The following is a 22,603-nucleotide window of genomic DNA, read 5'->3' as shown; positions in this document are numbered from 1 at the left end:
ACTACCCCAAATAGAATTTATAATTTATGTTTGTTCCATACTGGTCCGAAATAATTTACCTTTATCTCTTGTCAGCCGCTAAATTATGCAAGCTCCTTTCCAATTAGACTACCTCTAGATGCCGTAATTTCTTATACGTATCCGTTTAGCAATTCAAATTTTCTCGATTTCTGGAACGGGCTGGTTTAAGCTCGTGTAGAGCGAGATTATGTCATAAATGGGATTCGGTCCGAGTGGTTTTGCATTAGAACAATAAACGAATAACCCTAATAACAATATTTGTTAAATTTATAATTGTTACTCGATTTTCTTTGATATATTTCTTATCCAGAAACACATGTAAAATATAAGTTTAGTTACCTTCGTGTAATTTGAATATGCGAAGACACTTATACGTCTCTATTTGGAGTCTATTTGGCTTGCACTAATGTTTCAGGGGATTTTCAGGATAAAACTTTTTTTAGTATATCAATGACGTGCAATACCTATAGGTAAGGTATAATTCTTAGATTAATTCTTAGTTTTAATGTACTTAGAAGAATCCTTAACATACATTGGCCTCAAAAATCATCATTAGATAGATAAGTTTATCACTCTTAATACTGATACTATGTGTTCTGAAAATCAGTGTGACGTTATGACAATATTTTAACAGTTATTCCAAGTATTTATTGATTTAGCTTAGTGGGGTTCTAGTAAAAATACCTAAGTTTACGCTGTAGGGCCAACTAAACTGAGTTGAATATGCTCAAAGTCCACTAGCCATAAACTACTAGAAGTAGAAAATATACATGCTTTTAATTACACCCTAGTCATAGATCTCTTGCATGAGCATTGCAGTTTAAGATATATATATATATATATATATATATATATATATATCTATATATATATCTATATATATATATATATATATATATATATATATATATATATATATATATATATATATATATATATCAGATTCTGATATATTAAATCCATCTGATTTTGAGGTCATCGTGCTACGCTTCCTTACCGTAAATTGAAATTGAATGAAATAGCAGCCACTCTAAAAATATTAGTTGAACGTGTACATCATATCATTCGCGAATATTTGGGTATGAGAAAGCTCTGTGTAAAGTGGGTGCAGCGCGAGCTCACTTTTGACCAAAAACAACGACGAGACAATGGATGAAACATGGCTCCATTATTTCGCTCCGAAGTCCAATCGACAGGCATCCGAGTGGACTATACACGATGAACCTGCTCCAAAGCGTGGAAAAATTCAACATTGACTACCTTAAAAAAGGAAGGACCATTAACAGCGACTATTACATAGCGTTATTGGACCGCTTAAAGGACGAAGTAGCCGAAAAACGACCGCTTTTGAAGAAAAATAAAGTACTACTTCACCAAGACTATGCTCCGTATCAAAAATCCATGAATTGGGCTTCTAATTGCTTCCTCATCCACCGTATTCTCTAAATCTCGCCCCCAGTGACTATTTCCTGTTCTTAGATATCAAAAGAATGCCCGCTGAGAAGAAATTTGCGTTGAATGAAGAGGTGATCGCCGAAACTGAGGCCTATTTTAAAGCAAAGGACAAATCGGACTACAAAAATGGTATCGAGAAGTTGGAGGGTCACTATAATCAGTGTATCACCTTTGAAGGGAATTAGGTTGAATAAAGAAAACTAATTTTGGCAAAAAAAATGTGTTTTACTATGGTAGGCCGGGGACTTTTCATTTGACTTGTCATTATTGGGGCATTCATTAATATTTGTTGTTTGATTCGAAAAAATATGTTGCTGATATTCATCAAACACTATTAGAGCCTTGTGGCTTTACTACTTTGTCATATCTCAATTATTTGATTGTAGTAGTTTGGATGTTTTGAAAGAGGTGATTTTGTCAATTTTAACAAAGACAAAGACCTGTCCTTAACAGAGAATAGCCTGAAGAGCAACAAAATTCTAAAATCAGTTTATAAGTAAAATTTATTGGACGAAAATTAAGGTTAAACTCTCAAACAGCTTATCTTGATACGTCAGCATCTGACTCTTTCTAGATGTTTACAGGCGATGGTAGAGATCTAAAAGGAGGGAAAATGGCTACCACACTGATTGACTGGAACTGTTATTCCAATCCATTTCAACATGGTCTCTTCATTGCTTTCCAAGTAGAAAAAGAAGTGTTTTCTGGGGCGTATTGTGACTCGTGATGAAAAGTGAATCTATAGCGCGAATCCAAATTTTTACACAATGGATAATACTGAATCTATGGTCATAAAGTATTGCAGTGCATACTGCGAGATCAGCAAAGTGCTGTTAAAATAGAATGAAACTGTTGCTGAAAATATACTACCGACCATTAAATTTATAGAAAATGAATTTAAAAATGCTTAAAACACTCAATGTATCGTAATATTTCCTTCCAAGGTCGCTTTCTGGTTTCCAGCCACTCGAGGGCTTTTTTAAATATTAACGAGAAAAAATAGAATTCGCTCAATTGTACGTTTCTGCGTGAAAAAGTAACAGAAACAATTTGCGCGTTTTTAATGAACTACTCTCATCCAGGCTCGTATTTTTTCAGGACTGTGGGGGTTGGATGGGAGATAATAATGCGCCCGCTAACGTTATTAATTATGAATGCTTTAATCGAGATGAATGCTCACGGGAAATGAAAAAAAAAAGAGTTCCCCAAACAAGCCCAGAAAAGTTTATTGGAATAACGGAGAAGTCGTTTAGATGCAAATGAAAGCCGTTTAAGACAAAAATGTTTTATTAATTACCAATCACATTTTTTAGATGTTTTCTACTGTGAAATGTGTCGAATTTCTTGATGACTATTGATGGATCTATAAGGCATCACCTGTTGGCTTCTTTATTGACATTCGTGTCGCCGTTAATGTCAAAACAGTCATCATAAAACAAAGATATATAGAATGAGATTTTCTATATATAAAATATTAAACAAATTTTGCACGTCTGAGTCACCAGAGAGCGCACGAAGCAAGAATATTATGGCGAGAAATTTAAAAAATAAAATTTGTGAATGTTCTAGGCAAGAGTGTAAAATCCGACAAGGAAAATGATCCCAGTCACGTCAGTAACCAGGCTGGGTAAGACCGGATGCCTTCTGGGATGATTTCTAAAGTTGTTCACTCGCCAGTCGGTAGGCTTAATGCTGAGGACCGTGGTTCGGAGCCCACGTTAAACTTTAGGCCCAGTCCAGATAAACCCATGGTTGGTAAAAGGGGACTTAAAAATATACATAAAAAAAATTTAAGAAAATAAAATTTTAGAAAATATTTTATTTATGTTAAGTTAACACTTCAATGAAATAGTTTCAAAACACAAAAGAATTTTGTTTAATATGCTAATTATTATTTTATGTAAAACAAATATGAAAAGAATCATTAATATAATGATACATTTAAAATGAGGTAGATTTTTGGTTAAATTAAGTATTGTACGCAATTTTAATAATAAATAAAAAATAAGATATAAAATAATTTACTAATGAATTCAAATACAATCCTAGTGCCGTTAAATAACATTTAATTATATAACATAATAACAATAGTAAAATAATAAAAAAAAATGTAACAATTACTGCTTACAATATTACTACATATACACTTCATTATTATTATTTTTGGTGTTGTACTGTCTGTCACAAATGTATCTCTTTCTCTATAGAGAAACAAATGCTATAATTTTGATTTTCAAACCTCTTACCTTCTGAATAAAAAACTATATTTTTACTTACTCCTAATTCTTCTGATTTTTTAAAATTCTAACGTAAACTGAACAACAGCTAATACCAATGTTCAATTTGTAACCATATTTTCCTTTTCCATAGATTAGTGCAAGAGATCTGGGAATGTACACATATTATATATTTCAATTCAATTATTTATATAAACTTTAATGCAAGATTTACTATTTCAATTACTTTTAACAATTGCATCTTGAACGAGCAATGCTCTTTCACTGTTAGATCCATAATCTTTTGCTCTAAAAAATCTCTTTTAAAATCAAAATTTGAAGAAAACTGTTTACCAATTTATCTACAGTAAAAATTTTTCAAAAAAAGTTGTTATGTTTAAACAGTCATGAATTTCTGGAATAGAAATTAAATAATATGTAATTATGTATAGTAAAATTAAATAATTAATATCACGAACTGGAAATTCTCTTTCAATTCTCTCTCTCTAGCAATTTTTTTTTCTAACTTTTGAAAGATCGTTCTGCATAATTTCGTCGATGAAAATAATTTTTGCAACCTTCAAGCTGATTTTCTCGTCAGACTTTCATTCACATCTCAACTATACAATTAAATATCTCATAAAATACTTGTAGGTTGTAGCTCAAATATTCAAATGTGATATTCGAAAATAACTTTCCATCTGTAGTTTGTACATTAAATTAAAAATATAAAATATATCAATACTTTACGCACTTTTTTCAAACGATCCTCTGAATCAATTTTATATACTAATTACACCTAATGTACAACACAATGAGATGTTAATAATAAAAACTAGTACATAATAAAGTACTTTATGCGTGTTTCTTGGTAATTATATCGAGGCAGATTTCATATAATAAGAAACATATAAGAAAAAAATATATAAGAAACATAATGATTTGGGGAATGTGGAAAAAAACATTTTACGACATTTTTATAATGACTAAAAAAAACATTAAAGAAATTGCTATAATCTTCAAGAGCTATTTTTATATGAAACAATCATGTTTTATATATATGAAAGTACATTAAATAAAATTTAATGTTGTTTTGTCTTGAAGAAAAATAATCGACTAAAGCTTTTTTAATAAAGAAAGTTTTAAAGTACGAAAATCGATTATACTTTAATAAAAACACCAGTAATAAATTGTAGTCACAAGCACAAGTCTAAACGATTCGGTCTTTTAGCCATTATATTATTTGTTAAAAATTTTAATGTTTCTAATTTTCTGTCACTTACTTGTAAGCATTACAATACAGACAATGTAACAGGTCAATCCAAAAGGCAGAGGCCTGACCCATAGATGGCGCTACTAGAATTAAATCCATATGATTTTTAGTTAGCCTTAACCATCAAAAGATGCGTGTATAAAATTGACAGATGTCGGATCATTAGTTTGTGAATTATACCATATTGAGTGAAGCAACTTTTTTTATTGTGAAAAAAAGTATAAAAAGGAATTTCGCGTGTTAATAAAATATTCCTTTTTGAAGGGAAAAAATACAATTGAAGCAAAAACTTGGCTTGATGCCGAGTTTCCGGACACTGCCTCATGAAAATCCTCATCAAAGATTGGTATGCTAAGTTTAGACGTGGTGACATGAGCACCGAAGACGGTAAACGCAGTGGACGCCCAAAAGATGTTGTTACCAACGAAAACATTTAAAAAATCGACAAAATAATTTTGAGTGATCGTAAATTGAAATTGAATTAAATAGCAGAATCTCTAAAGATATCAGCTGTACGTACAATGGATAATACGTGACAATGGATGAAACATTGCTCCATCATTTCACTCCGAAGTCCAATCGACAGTCATCCGAGTGGACTGCACACGATGAACCCGCTCCAAACCGTGCGAAAATGCAACAGTCGGCTGGCAAGGTTACAGAGTCTATATTTTGGTATGCGCATGGAATAATTTTCATTGACTAGCTTGAAAAGGGAAGGACCATTAACAGCGACTATTACATAGCGTTATTGGACCCTTTGAAGAAGAAAATCGGGGAAATACGGCCGCATTTGAAGAAAAAGAAAGTGCCGCATCACTAAGACAATGCACCGTGTCGAGAATCCATGAATTGGGCTTCGAATTGCTTCCTCGTCCACCGTATTATCCAGATCTAACTCCCAGCGACAATTTCCTGTTCTCAGATCTCAAAAGAATGCTCGCTGGGAAGACATTTTCGTCGAATGAAGAGGTAATCGCGAAAGCTGAAGCCCATTTTGAAGCAAAGGACAAATCGTACTACAAAAATGGCGTCGAAAAGTTAGAGGGTCGTTATAATCATTGGATCATCCTTGAAGGGAATTATGTTGAATAAAAAAACGAATTTTGCCAAAAAATATGTTTTACTATGATAGGCCGGGTACTTTTCAGTTGACCTGTTATTAACAAATTTTTAAAGTACACTGCTATGTTTAATTATTTTTAACAACGAATTTCCTTTACGATATAATACGGACATACATACTCTTGGATAACTCACAATAAACTTTTTCGGTCTTTGCGAATGCGAAAGAATTAATGATTGTTTTGATAACTTGACACTAGTTAACAAAAAAATTGAAAATGAAGAACTAAAAGCATTGCCGGATCAAGATTCATGCCAAACATAAGGACTTGCTGGCATAAATTAGACGCAAGTAAATAATACATCACATTTGTGGAAGCTATTAAAGTTTTTACGTAAACGAAATAAAAGCCTATAGACCTATATCACTGCTGTCAGTAATATCTAATGTTTTTGAAAAACTCCTGTTGAAAAGAATAAAACCGATCATAGAGAGAAAAAAACCTAATACCAACACACCAGTTTTGGTTGACCAGGTCCACAGAATAACAGATGTTATTAAAAAAGCTTACGAAAATAAAAAAATATGTTCAGCTATATTTTTAGCTGTAAAACAAGCCTTCGATAAGGTTTGGCATGAAGGCCTTGTTCATAAACTACAGAAAATGCTACCAAAACAACACACCGAACTATTAAAATCATACATTACGACGAGAATGTTTAGAGTCAAACAAGAAGAAGCTTACTCTACAATAAAAGAAGCTAGAGCACCCATAACATTAAATAATACTAACATTCCATATAGCAACAACGCTAAATATCTCGAAATGAATCTTGATCAAAACTTTGCTGGAAGGAACATATAAAGAAGGAAAGAAAAGGACTGGAATTGAAATATAGGAAAATGTACTGGCTAATTGGGAGAAAATTACAATTATCAGTACATAATAAATTGCTATTACATAAGCAAATACTGAAACCTATATGGACATACGGAGTTCAATTATGGGGATGTTCTGCAAAGAGTGACATAAATATAATACAAATTTTTCAGAACAAAGTCCTGAGAGGTATTGTTGGTGCACCCAAATACTGTGGGACTGATTACCTAGATCGAGACCTTTAGATACCCGCAGTCAGTCAAGAAATGGAAAGAATTGCAAGGGGCATGAGGAAAGACTCCATTCTCACACGAATATTGAAATATTGCAATTATTGGACACCACCAGAACAGGACACAAACTCAAAAGAATCAAACCATCTGATCTAGTGTAGTGTTGTGTAGTGAGCTGCATATATTAAAAAATTCAGCAGTAACATGTATAAGCATTATTTCACCAGAAACTGAGATAGGGCCGATGGGTCCTCCTAGTTATATATCTAGATTTAAGTTATCATAAAGACAAATTGTAGGTTGGACGGAAACGACTAATAACAATATATTAATTAAATAATAAAAAAAAATGTTTACAGCATGTAAGTCAAAATTGTGACTCGTATAATCAAAAATCAATATCAACATTATAACATTTAATGTGCGTGTAATAAACAATTAGTTAAACTTTTCTATTACGTATATTTTTAAGAAATATATTGGTCTAGTTTATTAAAATGCAACTAAATTATTCTGTGCGTTATTAAAGGTTGCCATGATTCATAAATGTAGATACGCAAAACAATGGAGATTTATATCAAAAGGGAGATTGTGGTAAAGTAATTTTCATTTCAACTTTTTTTTCTGTACAGATCGTTGAAAAGATCGCATTACCTTTTGTTTCTTTTCACCTAAAATATGTTTAGTAAGGCTAGAAAGCTGAGGAAAAAGTCCAAAGGCACGATGCGTGTAATCGTGCCTCTATTGTCTACATCTTAAACAGACCCACTTTGTTAAAATTACCTTAACTGAATAATAATTTAGGTAAAGCTGCAATTATTAACTACTTATTTTTAGAAGCAGATATAACTTGTAGATTTCCACTATTTCATAATTAATAAAGACAAGTTATTTATAATTATATTACTCAGTATATAGGAATGTTACTACATGGTAATTAAGTAATATTTATGACCTATCTGTAAGTGAATAATTGCAAAACTTGGGTTATTGATATAAAAAAAATTATTGCAGGTTCAAGAATTAATTTAAAAAGTATCCCTTTACTCACTGTGTACATTGTTATGTGCATCACTTAAATTTGATTATGTGTTAAGCTGCTTGTACAATCAAACAAGTGTGTATGTGTATGTGTATTTTTGGCCATCGAAACAAAATTGTTAACAGAAGGATCCCAACGGCGCTCCAACGATCTCTTGTGCCCTATTCCCTGTATTTCTTTTTTTATTGACCTCTATTCGCCGTACATTAAGTGATCTTCAATTTTGCCGGCTTGGTGGCGCAGTGGTCCACCTACTGTTGCGATAGCCGCGGGTTCGAATCCTGCTGGGTTATGGACGTAAATTTAATTTTTGTTTGTAATTGTTTAATATTTGTGAATGTCCTAGGTAAGAGTGTAGAAAATGACAAGGAAAATGATCCCAGCCACGCCAGTAACCAGGCTGGGTAACACCGAATGTCTTCTGGGGATTATTTCTAAAGTTGGTCACTCGCCACTCGGTTGGTTTAATGCCGAGGACCTTGGTTCGGAGCCCACGTTAAACTTTAGATCCAATCCATATAATATTTATGGCTATGGCTAATATTTTCCCATCATGTGATGCCCCACGTAGATGTTCATTAGTGAAGCATCAGATATAATAAGTCATGAGCCACCATAAAAAAAATTCCATCGTCCCGGTAACAGTAAATTTGATCATCGGATTTCTGCTTTAGAGGTGTGTCATGTTATAATTAATTGTGCAAAAGATTGATTTCATTTCAAAGAACATCTAGTAGTTGCGTTACTATTTGCTTTAAATTTTTTGTGGATAAACTCACTTTCGTATGTTTCTTTTATCCCACGCTGGATAAAAACCGATTACGATAACTTCCACGACAACATTAGAAGCCGAAAGGTGTCTCTCAACACCAAAACGCATCAAAACGGTTCTCACAAATAAAATAATCGAATATCGTTTAACAGCTCTTCCATGCAATCTATTGAAAAATATATCTAGTAATAGACAATTTTAATTACAAAGTGATAAAGAATTTCTCTCCCCAAGCCCTCTCCAGCCTTTTAAACATTTATAATGAGATTTGGTCAGTCGGTTCCTTTCCACCCTTCTGGTCCCACTCTATCCTAATCCCAATATGGAAGAAGGGTCGCTATCGCCCCATTTCCCTCACCGACCATTTGTAATAAAGTATTTGGTGGGCTTAGAGAATGATATAATAAATGCTTACTCCGACAGAAAATACCTATTGGCACTATCACTGGATTTACAAAACGTATTTGAAAGAGTCAATAGGTCTTTGATAATCACCAATCTACACTACTTCTATGTAATATCCTGGACTTTGTGAAGAATTTCCTCAGCAACAGATCTTTCAACAGATTTTTTGCGGACGACATTCAAAGTCCTCTGTGACCTGTTTCTGTCGAAGGCATAACTGTACCCGTGTCCTTCTGCTCTCTTAATGAAAATCCAATCAAAACTGTTGACCGTATAAGGTTCCTGGGACTCATTTTCGACTGCCGGCTGTCCTGGAAGCATCACATCAACGAACTTAAAGCTAGGTGTTGCAGAGACATGCAAATTCTGTGTTGGCTATCTAATCGGCACACGGGTGTAGACCAGGAAACTATACTCAAAAGTGATTTCTCTATAATCCTTCCTAAGCTAGACTATGGCTCCATACTCTTCTCCGCTTCCAAATCCAACAATCCCTAGACGCCATTCAAAATACTGCACTCAGAATATCACTGAGTGCCTTTCTATACTCCCCTGCAATTAACTTGTTCAGTTTTACATCCACCGCACCACTTTCTTATCGTAGGGATTTACTTTCACTGAAGTTCGCTGAGAGATCGCTTGCTCTGCCATCTTCCGTAAACTTGACCTCCACTTGGAGTCATCCACCCGTCCTGGACCGTCTTATCCCTAGCTACTCCAGTCGTACCTCTCACATAATCGCAGATCTTCTGTCCATGGCTGGAATTGGCTTGTTGCATCCCCTCCTTGTCCACTATCCCAATTTTTCCCCTTGGACCTTCACTACCCCCTTCATAATCATACCAATATGTCAATTTTATAAAAAAGAATATTGTCCATACATTATTCGGTCGAAGTTCTATAAACTTCTTCACTCTTAACCTGTACGCAAGCACATATATACCGATGGCTCCAAATCTCGCAGATGTCTTGGCAGTGCATTTGTGATGGACAACCGGGCATTCCTTTTCAAGCTCCCTGAACAGGGTTCAGTATTGATCGCTGAACTCTTCGCGATATTCAAAGCATTATCGTACATCTCCACACAAACCTTTAAAGAGTGGTTAATCCTAACCAACTCCCGAAATGCTCTCGATTGTTTCCTGGAACAGAAGTTCAGCCATCCTCTGGTCACCTACTCACTGTCAGTTATCCGTACACTCTATCTGAATGGGGTCATGACAAGTTTAATGTGGATCCCTTCTCACGTTGGTATACCGGGAAATAAGCGCGCGGATAGTGCGGCTAAATCGACAGCCTTATCTCCCCTCCCCATCACGGATGTTTGTATCCATACCGACCTTATACAATTCGTATCTTCTTTTACAAATAGCTATGTCCAAAGTCGTTGAGTCAGGAGGTCAACCTCAACAGGTACTTTGAGGTTAAAGCTGATTTTTTTCTCCTCTTTTCGCATTCCTTAATTTCGTCACCTTGCCGTAGCTTTGAATCGACTGAATTTAAGCCACTGCTTCGTTATGGTTGTGTTTGTAGTCCTGTATTTGTGTTTATTTTAAAATTGTATATACTCTAGTTATTCTTTTAACCTCTCTGTTTGTGTTATTAATTTTATTTATTTATTAATTTGTTATTTTATATATACACTATATTCTTTATGTCTGTCGCCGTCCCCATTAGATTATAACCGAACTGTTGTATCCTTTTATATTGTACACCCATTAAAGCGTTAAAAAACTTACAAAGTGATTACCAAATTAGCGAATAGAAAAAAACGTAGGATGGACTAAATTTATAAAAAATAGGTAAAACCATAAAATTTTTATCAGGAGCCGTCCCTAAGGTTAGGTCTTTTAAGCAATATACATCGCTGATATACGGCAATAGATGCATGCAAAAATCTAATAATTACAAACAAAATAATATTGTTTTATTTTATACACAGCAAGAGAACTCTATTAATCTTAAGTAAAAGACAAATATAAATTACAAAATCATTGAAACACTACTCAGTTTATTTTTTTTAGTATTATTTTTTTATTTTCAGGGCACAGTAGAGTTTACGGTTCTTTACTCGTTACCTGACGCATCGTTGGCTTCCTTCACGGGAAGTTCCGCCTTCGACATACTGGAGGACGACCAACAAGTTCTGATCGACATCGAGCAGAACATCGCCAACATCGAGCGCAACCTCCTCTCCGAACAACTGATGGACGAGCCGATCGTGCCGTCCCCCAACAAAAGGCCCACCCTGAGGCGTGGAACGACGATTTCGACACCTGACAAGGTCCTCACGGAAAGGAAAAGGTCGACACTTAAAAGTGTAAAGGTGGGTTTTACGGTTCCTTTTTTTCTGATGGATGTACCGTATATAAATTCGAGTCCTTTTTTATTGTGTTCGAGTCAAGTATGAATTTTTTATTGTCGTTCGGTTTCGGACGAGGCGGGAATACAAAGTGTCCTTTTACGGAGGAAAGTTTTTTTTATACTTAATTGGGTTAAGATACGGATCCCAGGTATAAGTTATTATTTAATGCCGGTAAATATATTTATAGAGCGTAAACGAAATGGTTTTCAAAAACTGATATGAGACGTGGAATTAAAATTTACCGCTTATAGTTTCAATACGTTTCTTGACTAACCACTAGGACTGACTATTGCTGGTGTAATGTGACCCAGCTGATGTTAATTTAAAACAATCATTTTAAATTTCCATTATGGGCAAATGTAAACAAAAATATTTGTTAGGCAGGCATTTGATTGATTTTTAAACAGAGTTTATACAGATTTGTCACGTATTACAATGGTATCGTGTAATTAATCCCAGTTGTCATATTTAAGGAATAATAAAATATAAATTAAAAACAAATTTTAAATTCCAAACCAAATTTATAAAATAACAATCGATCAAAACAAAAGCAATATATAGTGTGTTCAAAGTTATTTTGTACATACGTCATTTAAATTTGTGACATTAAAACATGGCAATGTTGCCTCATCAATTCTGTGTTTTAGTTGAGTTTGGTCTTGACATACAACAAAATTCTAATTTAAATAAAGTAAATGAACAAAAATGTTATCAAATATAATTTATTTTAACATTATAGTACATCTACTAATTACAGTTAATTATACAGCCACAATAATTTGTAGGTTAGAGTTATTTAATTATATTTACATTGGACTTTTTTCCACGCCATCTATGTGATAAAGTTCTAGGCGTGATTTCTAGACTTCGACATTTTCGATTAGAATAACCACCAAATATTAAACAACGATTTGAAATTTAGCAAAACAAGCACAGCATCAAATTGACGTTTGTCGGTTTACAATCTCTAATTATCATCACTAATGTTTTCAAGAACCTTTGACAATCCAGCGGATTTTAGAGGCTGATTTCGTTACATGTTCGGACGTATCAGGCATCATAATATCCCTTTTTAATTAAAAAAAATTAGAAAGAAAAATAATGTCTCATTTTAAAACGAATTTCCAATCTAGGATAGACAATACATTCTACATCGTGATGATGTGAGTTCACTGTTATTTTAATTAAGCTATATAAATGCTAGCAAACCTCATGTTCAAACATAATTTTTTATACCGAGTGATGTCTAATAAAGTTTATCAACGATTTCAATTTTCGTTTGAACACATGTGCAGTAATATCATGATGATGCTTTGATGTTTGGCCTGAAAACTATAAAAATTTTGCACGTAAATGCTATGAACAGATCTAGTCGAGTAATAGCGTCTTGAATATATTCTTGCATACAACGCGAAATACCAGTATGTGATGATGGAAGAATGTATGCGGTACCGATGTTATCGATATTGCTTTTTCTATCTACGTTACTGAAATAGCATCAGGGAAATCCCCAGAACTAAGCTTCATTTGTTTAAATGTTAATGTTAACTTAATGAACACAAATAACTCTTACAGGCAATATTAGAGTTATATTTTTTGTTTTTTTATGTTATTGTGCAATGAAGATGTTAAAAATTCATACTTTTTTTTAAAATATCTGTCAAAATTAGTGTAATACTATTGACATAGTAAACTTGAAGACCAGAATAAAAGATCTACCAACAGAAAAGCATGAGATACCGTCTTAACTATGTAAAATTACCTTCATCCTGTTCGTCTACAGAGTAATTAGTCGTAACAGATCTTAATACATTTAATCACCTCAATTCACCATCATCATCAGTAATTTGGGCTAACATGATCTACACATTTTTTAAAAGAGCTCGAAGGATTTTTAATAAATGAAAGCAATATATGTACCTTCTGTACGCCCGAGTACACAATTTCCTAAATCGAGGATACATTATAGAGAACTAATATTGATAATAACGAAACGTAAAAACGTAAAAAAAGTTATACGTGCTTCTTAGCTATGTTAGATACACAAAAATAACACAAAAATGGTTCCCAAAAACAATGCATTATAGAAATGAATCAATCCAATTACATCACAAGCCTTACTATGACAACTACTTAAAAAACTATAAAAAAACGTGAAATATCCAGTTACAATTTCACAGTTTATATTTGAACGAAACAACAAGAATATGTATTCTAATGCCGGAATAATTTCTAATTACCATTTGTTTAGATGGATGACTTGGATGGCATATGGTTTCCAGGTGCTGAAAAAGTGATCAAATAATGATGACTATGACTATCATTGACTACTGACTATCTATGACTATCAAACCAAAACCATTATTTGCAGTGTTGCCAGAAAGATGGAGACAGTTGTAGAAAATTACCATTTTTATTAATAACTAACCTTTTTAGGTGTCTTTTAAGATTTAGGCATATTCAGTATAAAATTCAGTTTTCACATTAAATAGTCATTTCTTTTAAGTTCTAAGTAATGTCATATTTTTCGAGGATGTTTAGGAGGACACATTATTATTATGCTGCTATGTATCATACACTTGCATAAACTGTAAGTAAACAATCATATAGAAAGAAAAATACTGGATTATTCTGAACGACAAACAACATAAAATAAATTGGAAAGTAAACTTTACGGAAAATACATATTTTCCCTCCGTTCGATATATTTTTCCGGCATATAGACTAAATAATGTTTCCTGTCCATTCTAATATTAGATAACTATTGTGGTCTATAGTATATGTAAGACACGAGCTATTTGTTACAGAGCCTAATAAGATTTGGAAAACAGAGGCCACCGAAAGATAGCAATACTGAAGACGAGCTGGCGTCTCTGATTCGAGGAGGTGAATCGGGAAGGAACTCGAGAAATTCCGACGTGGAATCCGCTCCTATATCAAGGGCCGGAAGTGACACATCGATAAACTCAAATGGAGAGAATCAAATAATGGTGGAGAAACGACGAAATTCTAGGTAACATTGATTGAACATTTATTTTATATGTTTAATCTTGTAGTTATTATGTCTTACCTAAGGTATAACGTGCGTAATCACTAAAATTAATTATATAGCAATTAACCAACCAATTTATATCATTCGTGATATTATTATTCATGGTTATGAGTCAATTTTAACTAATTTAAAACAGGAGCAATTGATCTGAGAGAAAGTTATGAAATAAGCAGCACGATATATGTGTCTCACTGTTTTTGGTTATAGCAATATTTTTGTATATATACAAAATTGCATTTTAGATATAGTACCTCTTATTGCATTTTTTATTGAATGTTTAAATGATCTTCTCATTTCCAAAATTAACATGTTAACATTACCACAAATTAAATGAGTTCTTCATTGTATCAACTCAATTGACTAAAAAGAGTTCCAGAAAAAAACAGAACTATGTCTGGTAAACAGAGAAAATTAAAGAGTTTTGTCGTGTTTTTGGCTTTACATTCAGAAATCATTGTAGTTTTATGTATACAAAATTCACATGTTGTAATACCTACAGTCTACCTACAAAAAGCAGCATGATATTTATTATAGTTATGTTATTAACATTTTTCTTTTATGACTAAATTTCTCTAGACAGAAGATCAACCAATAATTTTTGTTCTTTACCAAACAATAACATGACTTATAAAGTAATTTACAAATTAGTTGACACGTTACATGTCTTTAGCGTATTAATTAAGTACCATTAGTTAGATAATCAAGGTTTATTATCAAATTTTCATTACAGATTTTTTTCCAAATCAAATAGGGTTAAAATTTTATTGGACGAAAGTGACTAAAAGAGCTAAAAAAACTCAATATAATTGCAATTATTAAAATGATTAAAAGCATATTCAGTGTAGTTTCATTACTATAAATACAAATATTACGTGTATAAACCATAAAACCATAGACCCCTTAAAACCAGAAAATATTAATTTAAAAAAACATTAATTCTTTGGATGCTATTATTTTTGTTTCTATTTCCAAACTAATAAAACAAAATATTTAGATTGTTAATCCATACTTATGATCCAATTATATGCAAAAATGATGAAAAATGGCAAAAAACACGTTGAGTTATCAAAAAATAATTGTTAAAAACTGATTATTAACCTATGATTTAACGTGATAAACCAGCCTATTCATCAGATTTAATTATCTAATTTCTGACTTGTATCACGTTTTAAGAAAGCTTTTCCTAGCTTACGAGAGGTATTTTAAGAATCATCAAAAATCCACTACAGAAATACGATCCACAAACAAGAGGATAAATGCAACAAGTGTAATGAATTTGAAGAAAATTATACTAAACTATAAATTCATTTGTATAATATCTTCTGGGAAAATTTACTCATATTGCCTTTATAGTGGAATTGTGTCTACATATAGGGTATGTTAGGAGTAACTTTCATAACCACTCCTAATCTTGTATCTTGCAATATTCACAAGTTAGGAACTTAATTAATAATTTACGAATTTGGTTGGTTATCTGTATATAATGGAATTGCTAGTGTACAAGCCGTCTTTTCATATTACACGAAATTTCCGTATTGTAACTTGCGATATTCATATCTTGTGTAAACTTAGTTAAATTTCAAGTTTCCACATAACCAAATTTGTTTGTAATCTAACCTAACCGCTATAATAAATCGTTTAAATAATGATATATTTAAATGAACGTTATAAAACGCGACTTTATGGCAGGTGAAATTGGAATTTGCAACCAGTAGAATAGAATGATTTTATATATCGTGTTAATTTTATCATAACATAAAGGGTTAAAAACATGTTAAAAATTATAATATATCCCATTTTAAATCGAAACGCTTAATATTAAACACTAAAACTTGATATTTTCTTAATATCCAATTAATAAATGTCGCATTGCATTTATCCTAGGATCTTGCAGAATAACAAGGTCACATATAAAATGAATATCCTATCAAGACAAAGCTATAATACAATTTTTTCTTGATAAAATTTATAACATGGTAGCAATTACTGAAAACAAATACTCCCTTCAGATCGTGGTACCCAACTAAATTGAAAAGGGTCTAAAAAATGTATCATTCAAACAAATATCTCTTTTCATGTGTCTTACTCCATCTTCACTAGTCAAACAACAACTATTTCTTATATACGTGACATGTGGAATTGCTTTATTAAGTGATTTTCTGTGAAAAATATCTAATTCTAAATCTTACTCTATGACCATTTGATTAATGAATCGGATGGCGTTAACAGTTTTAATCTATACACATCTACAGAACCATCTATTTAGAACCGTTGCATGGTAGCTACTTTACACTTGCTGAAAGTACCTTATAGTTGGATTTCGTATGACTAAACAGATCTAACTAATGCCCTGTTATGTAATGATAACTTGAATTTCCAAGTTGTTTTTGTTCTGCACGTATGTGCTTAGTGCAAATTAGGTGTCGGTCTAAATGCATGCCAATATATTTAACATCCTCTGCTCTGCTATATAAAATATATTTATATACCCCTCTGTGGAAATAATCTTAATTAGTTTTAATAGATTACAGGGTATTATAAAAGTATATCAAAATAACATTTAATTTTTAGTTATACTGTTGATGTCAAATTTATAGAACTCCACTAAACTATCGATCTAAAACAAGCAAGTTATACATATATATATATATATATATATATATATATATATATATATATATATATATATATATATATATATATATATATATATATATATATATATATATATATATCACTACATAGTATAAAACAAAGTCGCCTTTTCTGTCCCTATATCCCTATGCGCGCTTAAATCTTTAAAACTACGCAACGGATTTTGATGCGGTTTTTTTAATAGATAGAGTGATTCAAGAGGAAGGTTTATATGTATAATACATGCATAATATACTAAGGCAACATTGCTAATTTTAGAGGTTTCTAACGTGATGTCGTAAATTAACCTATTTTTTTAGGCTTATTTAGCAATTAGCAAAAACGCTGCCTAACCCTACGAGTTAGATCAAATTAATGTACTACAGTATTGTACACCATAAAAAGGTCTACAAAAAAGTCCGCGATGGTATATGTTTATCTTTTAGGGATAACCCACATTAACCATTTTTATTGTTTACTTTTTACGTGAGAAAATGGCTTATTTACGAAGCTATTTTAAGCAATACGGCATTAATCCTTATCGAATTAAGTACCTTAAATACAGTGTGCAATTAATATAGATCAATATGGTTCCTTACAGCATGTAAATTAAACAAATATTTTCGGAGATATTACAAATTTAAAATTTGCGTTTAAAAATGTGTAATGTAATAAAAATTGTATGAATTTAGATATTCCAAAGATAGCAGGAAATCTTCATAGTAAGTATAAGGGAAGAGGAATTGTTTTAAGAAGAGGAAGGTTTATATGTATAATACATGCATAATATACTAAGGCAACATTGCTAATTTTAGCAATTAGCCAAAACGCTGCCTAACCCTACGAGTTAGATCAAATTAATGTACTACAGTATTGTCCACCATAAAAAGGTCTACAAAAAAGTCCGCGATGGTATATGTTTATCTTTTAGGGATAACCCACATTAACCATTTTTATTGTTTACTTTTTTCGTGAGAAAATGGCTTATTTACGAAGCTATTTTAAGCAATACGGCATTAATCCTTATCGAATTAAGTACCTTAAATACAGTGTGCAATTAATATAGATCAATATGGTTCCTTACAGCATGTAAATTAAACAAATATTTTCGGAGATATTACAAATTTAAAATTTGCGTTTAAAAATGTGTAATGTAATAAAAATTGTATGAATTTAGATATTCCAAAGATAGCAGGAAATCTTCATAGTAAGTATAGGGGAAGAGGAATTGTTTTACTCCAAATTTAATGCGTGCAGGCCAAGGGCAGTAATGAATGAACCAAAAATACTGGATCGATTTTAATCATGTTTTCATTGAGTGACATAGGCATATATATTTTATGCCCGTGCAAAGTCGGAGCGGGCCGCTATGTTTTTATATACAACGTTCAAATTTTTTCTGTAGTGTATTTAATTTAGTATCAGTATTGCACCCGTGCGAAGCGGGGCGGGTCGCTAGTATATATATATATATATATATATATATATATATATATATATATATATATATATATATATATATATATATATATATATATATATAAGTAATAATAAAATACACTAAATGGAAAGTAATAAACACAACTTAAATGTGGCTATTACAAACTTTGTTATATAAATCTAATAAGAGCGTGTACCATAAAAATGTCATATAAACTAGTCCATTAAATGCCCGAAGAAAAAAGTTCAGGGATTATTATTCCGTTTATGTACTCGGTAAAACTGTCAAAAACAAAAGGCCGGAACGACGTTTTCTTTGTCGATTTTATTTTTACTCCATTTATATAGCTTATTCGATAATATGTAGTTTATTGCTTGAATATCCAGTAATATATTATAGCTCAAAAATAATATAACGGTATTCAACAAATTAGAAATACCAGTCAATTTTCCAGAAATAAAATAATTCTCCGCATTTTAAAATTGATTGCTTAAAAAATATATAACAATAAACAATTTTTACGATTTATTCTTAACCATATTTATAAATGTTAATTGTTGAAACGTTTTAACGAAATTTGTTTATAACTTGCTATGTGCTATGTTACTGAAAACACTAAATTGGTTAATAAACACGGTAGATATTTTAGAGAGTTTGATTAACGACAAAAAAATTAAGACGAAAAAATATTTGCCTGAATATAATAGGGAACAATATCGAAACTGTATCCGAAAATCCGAGTATCCTGAGGGGTATATAGTAACGATCAAATATTTATACTACTGTATATAATACTCATAAAATAAGAATAAAGAAAATAAATAATAATATTCATACTAATAACTTTATAAATATTATATCCTAAACAGTACCAAACGAATTTATCTAATCCATCCGAATAATCCTCATTTCAAAATTGATTTAGCATTTAAGAATTTTATTAAAATAGATTTAATAATCGTATTATCCACTCACTTCTAACAGGCATTAAAAGCTACGTCTACGAAGTCAAATGGAAGTTGAATGGAATGAACTCTCGAGATAAATCAATTTAAATCGATCTGACGCTCAATTAAGCAAAGGTCAAATATTGTCGATTAAATTTGTGGCGAAAGGTAAATTCAATAACAGCTATATTAACGATTAACGAATATCATTTTAGAGTTTATTAAATGTTATCAACAATTATAATTTAGAGGAATCAAATGATTAACTTTGAGTGGTTTAGTTAAACTAAAAGTCAACTTAATGTTTGAAGATAAAAATTAGATATTCAAGTCGACAGGAACCTCATGATATATTGTTATTGATTCCAATTAACATATTTGCGTCCCAATGACCAAAATAACAGGTCACTTGAAAAGTCCCCGGCCTGACACATAGAAGGCGCTACTAGAATTAAATCCATATATTTTTTAGTTATCCCTAACCCTCAAAAGATGCGTGTATAAATTTGACAGCTTTTGGATCATTAGTTTGTGAACTGGTCTTAATGAGCTTCCGGACACTGTTCCAGGAAAATCAACCATCAAGGATTGGTATGCTAAGTTTAGACGTGGTGAATTATGAAATGAGCAAAGACGGTGCACGCAGTGGACGCCCAAAAGAGGTTGTTACCGACGAAAACTTAAGGAAATCTACAAAATTATTTTGAATGACCGTAAATTGTAATTGAATGAAATATCTAAAGATATTAACTAAACGTATACATTAAATCATTCACGAATATTTGAGTATGAGAAAGCTCTGTGCAAAGTGGATGCTGCGCGAGCTCACTTTTTATCAAAAACAACGACGAGTTGATAATTCGAAGCAGTGTTTGAAGATGATCAAGCATAATAAACCCGAGTTGCTTCGATATGTGACAATGGATGAAACATGGCTCCATAATTCCACTCCGAAGTCCAATCGACAGTCATCCGACTGGACTGCACACGATGAACCCGCTACAAAGCGTGGGAAAACGCAACAGACGGCTGGCAAGGTTATGGCATTTGTATTTTGGGATGCGCATGAAATAATTTTCATTGCAACTATTACATAGCGTTATTGGACCATTTGAAGGACGAAATCTCCGAAAAATGGCCACATTTGAAGAAAATGAAAGTGCTGCTTCACCAAGACAATGCACCGTGTGACAAGTCAGTGAAAACGATCGCAAAAATCCATGAATTGAACTTCGAATTGCTTCCTGATCCACCGTATTCTCCAGATCTGAGCCCCAGCGACTATTTGCTGTTTTCAGATCTCAAAAGAATGCTCGCTGGGAAGAAATTTTCGTCGAATGAAGAGGTGATCGCCGAAACTGTGGTCTATTTTGAAGCAAAGGACAAATCGTACTACGAAAATGGTATCGAAAAGTTTAGGGTCGCTATAATCAGTGTATCACCCTTGAAGCAAATAACGTTTAATAAACTAATTTTTCCAAAAAAATGTGTTTTAATATGGTAGACCGGGGACTTTTCAATTGAGTTGTTATGTCACTTAATTAATCTAAAGTTAATACATACTTACAAAATGAATATAAAATTACATCAAAACAAAAAAAAGTACCATCACAATTTGTATTAACCACTTCCTCTTTTTCATTATTGATGTTATCTAACTCAGCAACATTTGCATTTTTATGAACAACCCTCAAAATGAACCTCTTAAAAGTCCTAGATTATCTTGACTTTTGTCGTTTTTTTTTTCGTAGAAAACGATAAGGTGCATTTTTTTAATTTCCATCATTTCTTTAATTTTGAGTTGCGTACAATAGATTCGATAAATAGAATAGCTAATAAGATCATATATAATATAATTGGAAGCAAAGGAAAGGACAAATAATAGTCAAGCTGAAGTAAGATTGCTAAGCATACGTGGAGAGACCTCAATACATAGATTAAAAAGGGCCTATGAGGACTGAGCCTGGGTACAGTTATACCAAACCAATTAGTAAGACGAATGAAATTAGTAATAGCTATCGAAATATGAAAACAACCAATGGGAATATTATATATGGAAAAGCTAACCAAAAACGAAAGTCATTTTGCGATAAAAATTTAGAGATGAAGGCTGAATGGGCTGATAGATTGGTTAAAAATGATCTGATATGTATGCAACTAGTTCTAATGGAAAAACAGTTTTTATTTGCCTGCAAGATTAAATGAAATCATCCACAGAGGTGATCCACAGTTACACAGGGGTAAGCACTTCAACGCAGTGGGTAAATATTGTTACTTTCTGGTTAGAAAGTATGGAAACAAACGCAGACAAGAAAACTACAGACAACCTTATAAATGGGAGAAGAAAAATTAAAACGCAACCACAGATTTAGAGGAGGCAGCAGCACCCTATACTTCAAGCAATTATGACCGTTTATTCATAAAAGATAGAGAAACAAGAACACTTTCTAGTTGATAGTAGTTCTGACATCTCTATAATATCATACAGTAAGGACTAAATCCTGTATAAAACCGAGATATCTACATATGGAACAAGATTAGCCAAGCTAGATTTAGGATTATACAGTCTATTCATGGTAGCGATAGCGATAAGAGAAATTTTGGTATATTCAATAACAAGTAAAAATATGTTTCCATTCATATGCTGATATCATATTTTTTAAATATTAAAATCCGCCCAGAAGTAGATATATTCAACCAAAACATACTTTATATACTCAACACATTTACAGTTGAATAAAGTATTTTATGGTATATTAAAGGTTTATTGAATATTGTCCGTCCCTTAATAATTAAATTAG

General features: G+C 32.1%; 1 protein-coding gene and 1 long non-coding RNA gene across 3 annotated transcripts in view; one reads left to right on the top strand and one right to left on the bottom strand.

Annotated features, from left to right (window-relative positions):
* Nucleotides 1-22,603, top strand: part of LOC143199124 (otoferlin) — a 131,990-nt gene that overhangs the window by 38,147 nt on the left and 71,240 nt on the right. For both annotated transcript variants that reach the window (XM_076408876.1, XM_076408878.1), the window contains exons 4-5: nucleotides 11,408-11,689; nucleotides 14,536-14,741. In XM_076408876.1, coding sequence (XP_076264991.1) covers nucleotides 11,408-11,689; nucleotides 14,536-14,741 — 488 coding nt within the window. The remainder of the gene's footprint in view (nucleotides 1-11,407; nucleotides 11,690-14,535; nucleotides 14,742-22,603) is intronic.
* LOC143199133 (uncharacterized) lies at nucleotides 3,482-3,880 on the bottom strand. The gene is made up of 2 exons (XR_013006363.1): nucleotides 3,754-3,880; nucleotides 3,482-3,677 (listed from the first exon to the last, which is right to left on the bottom strand). It is a non-coding gene; the product is annotated as an uncharacterized LOC143199133 (long non-coding RNA).

The sequence above is a fragment of the Rhynchophorus ferrugineus genome, unplaced genomic scaffold, assembly GCF_030347505.1.
Source record: "Rhynchophorus ferrugineus isolate W39M unplaced genomic scaffold, kcgeb_rfMv2 rfM6, whole genome shotgun sequence".
NCBI lineage: Eukaryota > Metazoa > Arthropoda > Insecta > Coleoptera > Curculionidae > Rhynchophorus > Rhynchophorus ferrugineus.
This window is presented reverse-complemented; position numbering and strand designations above follow the sequence as displayed.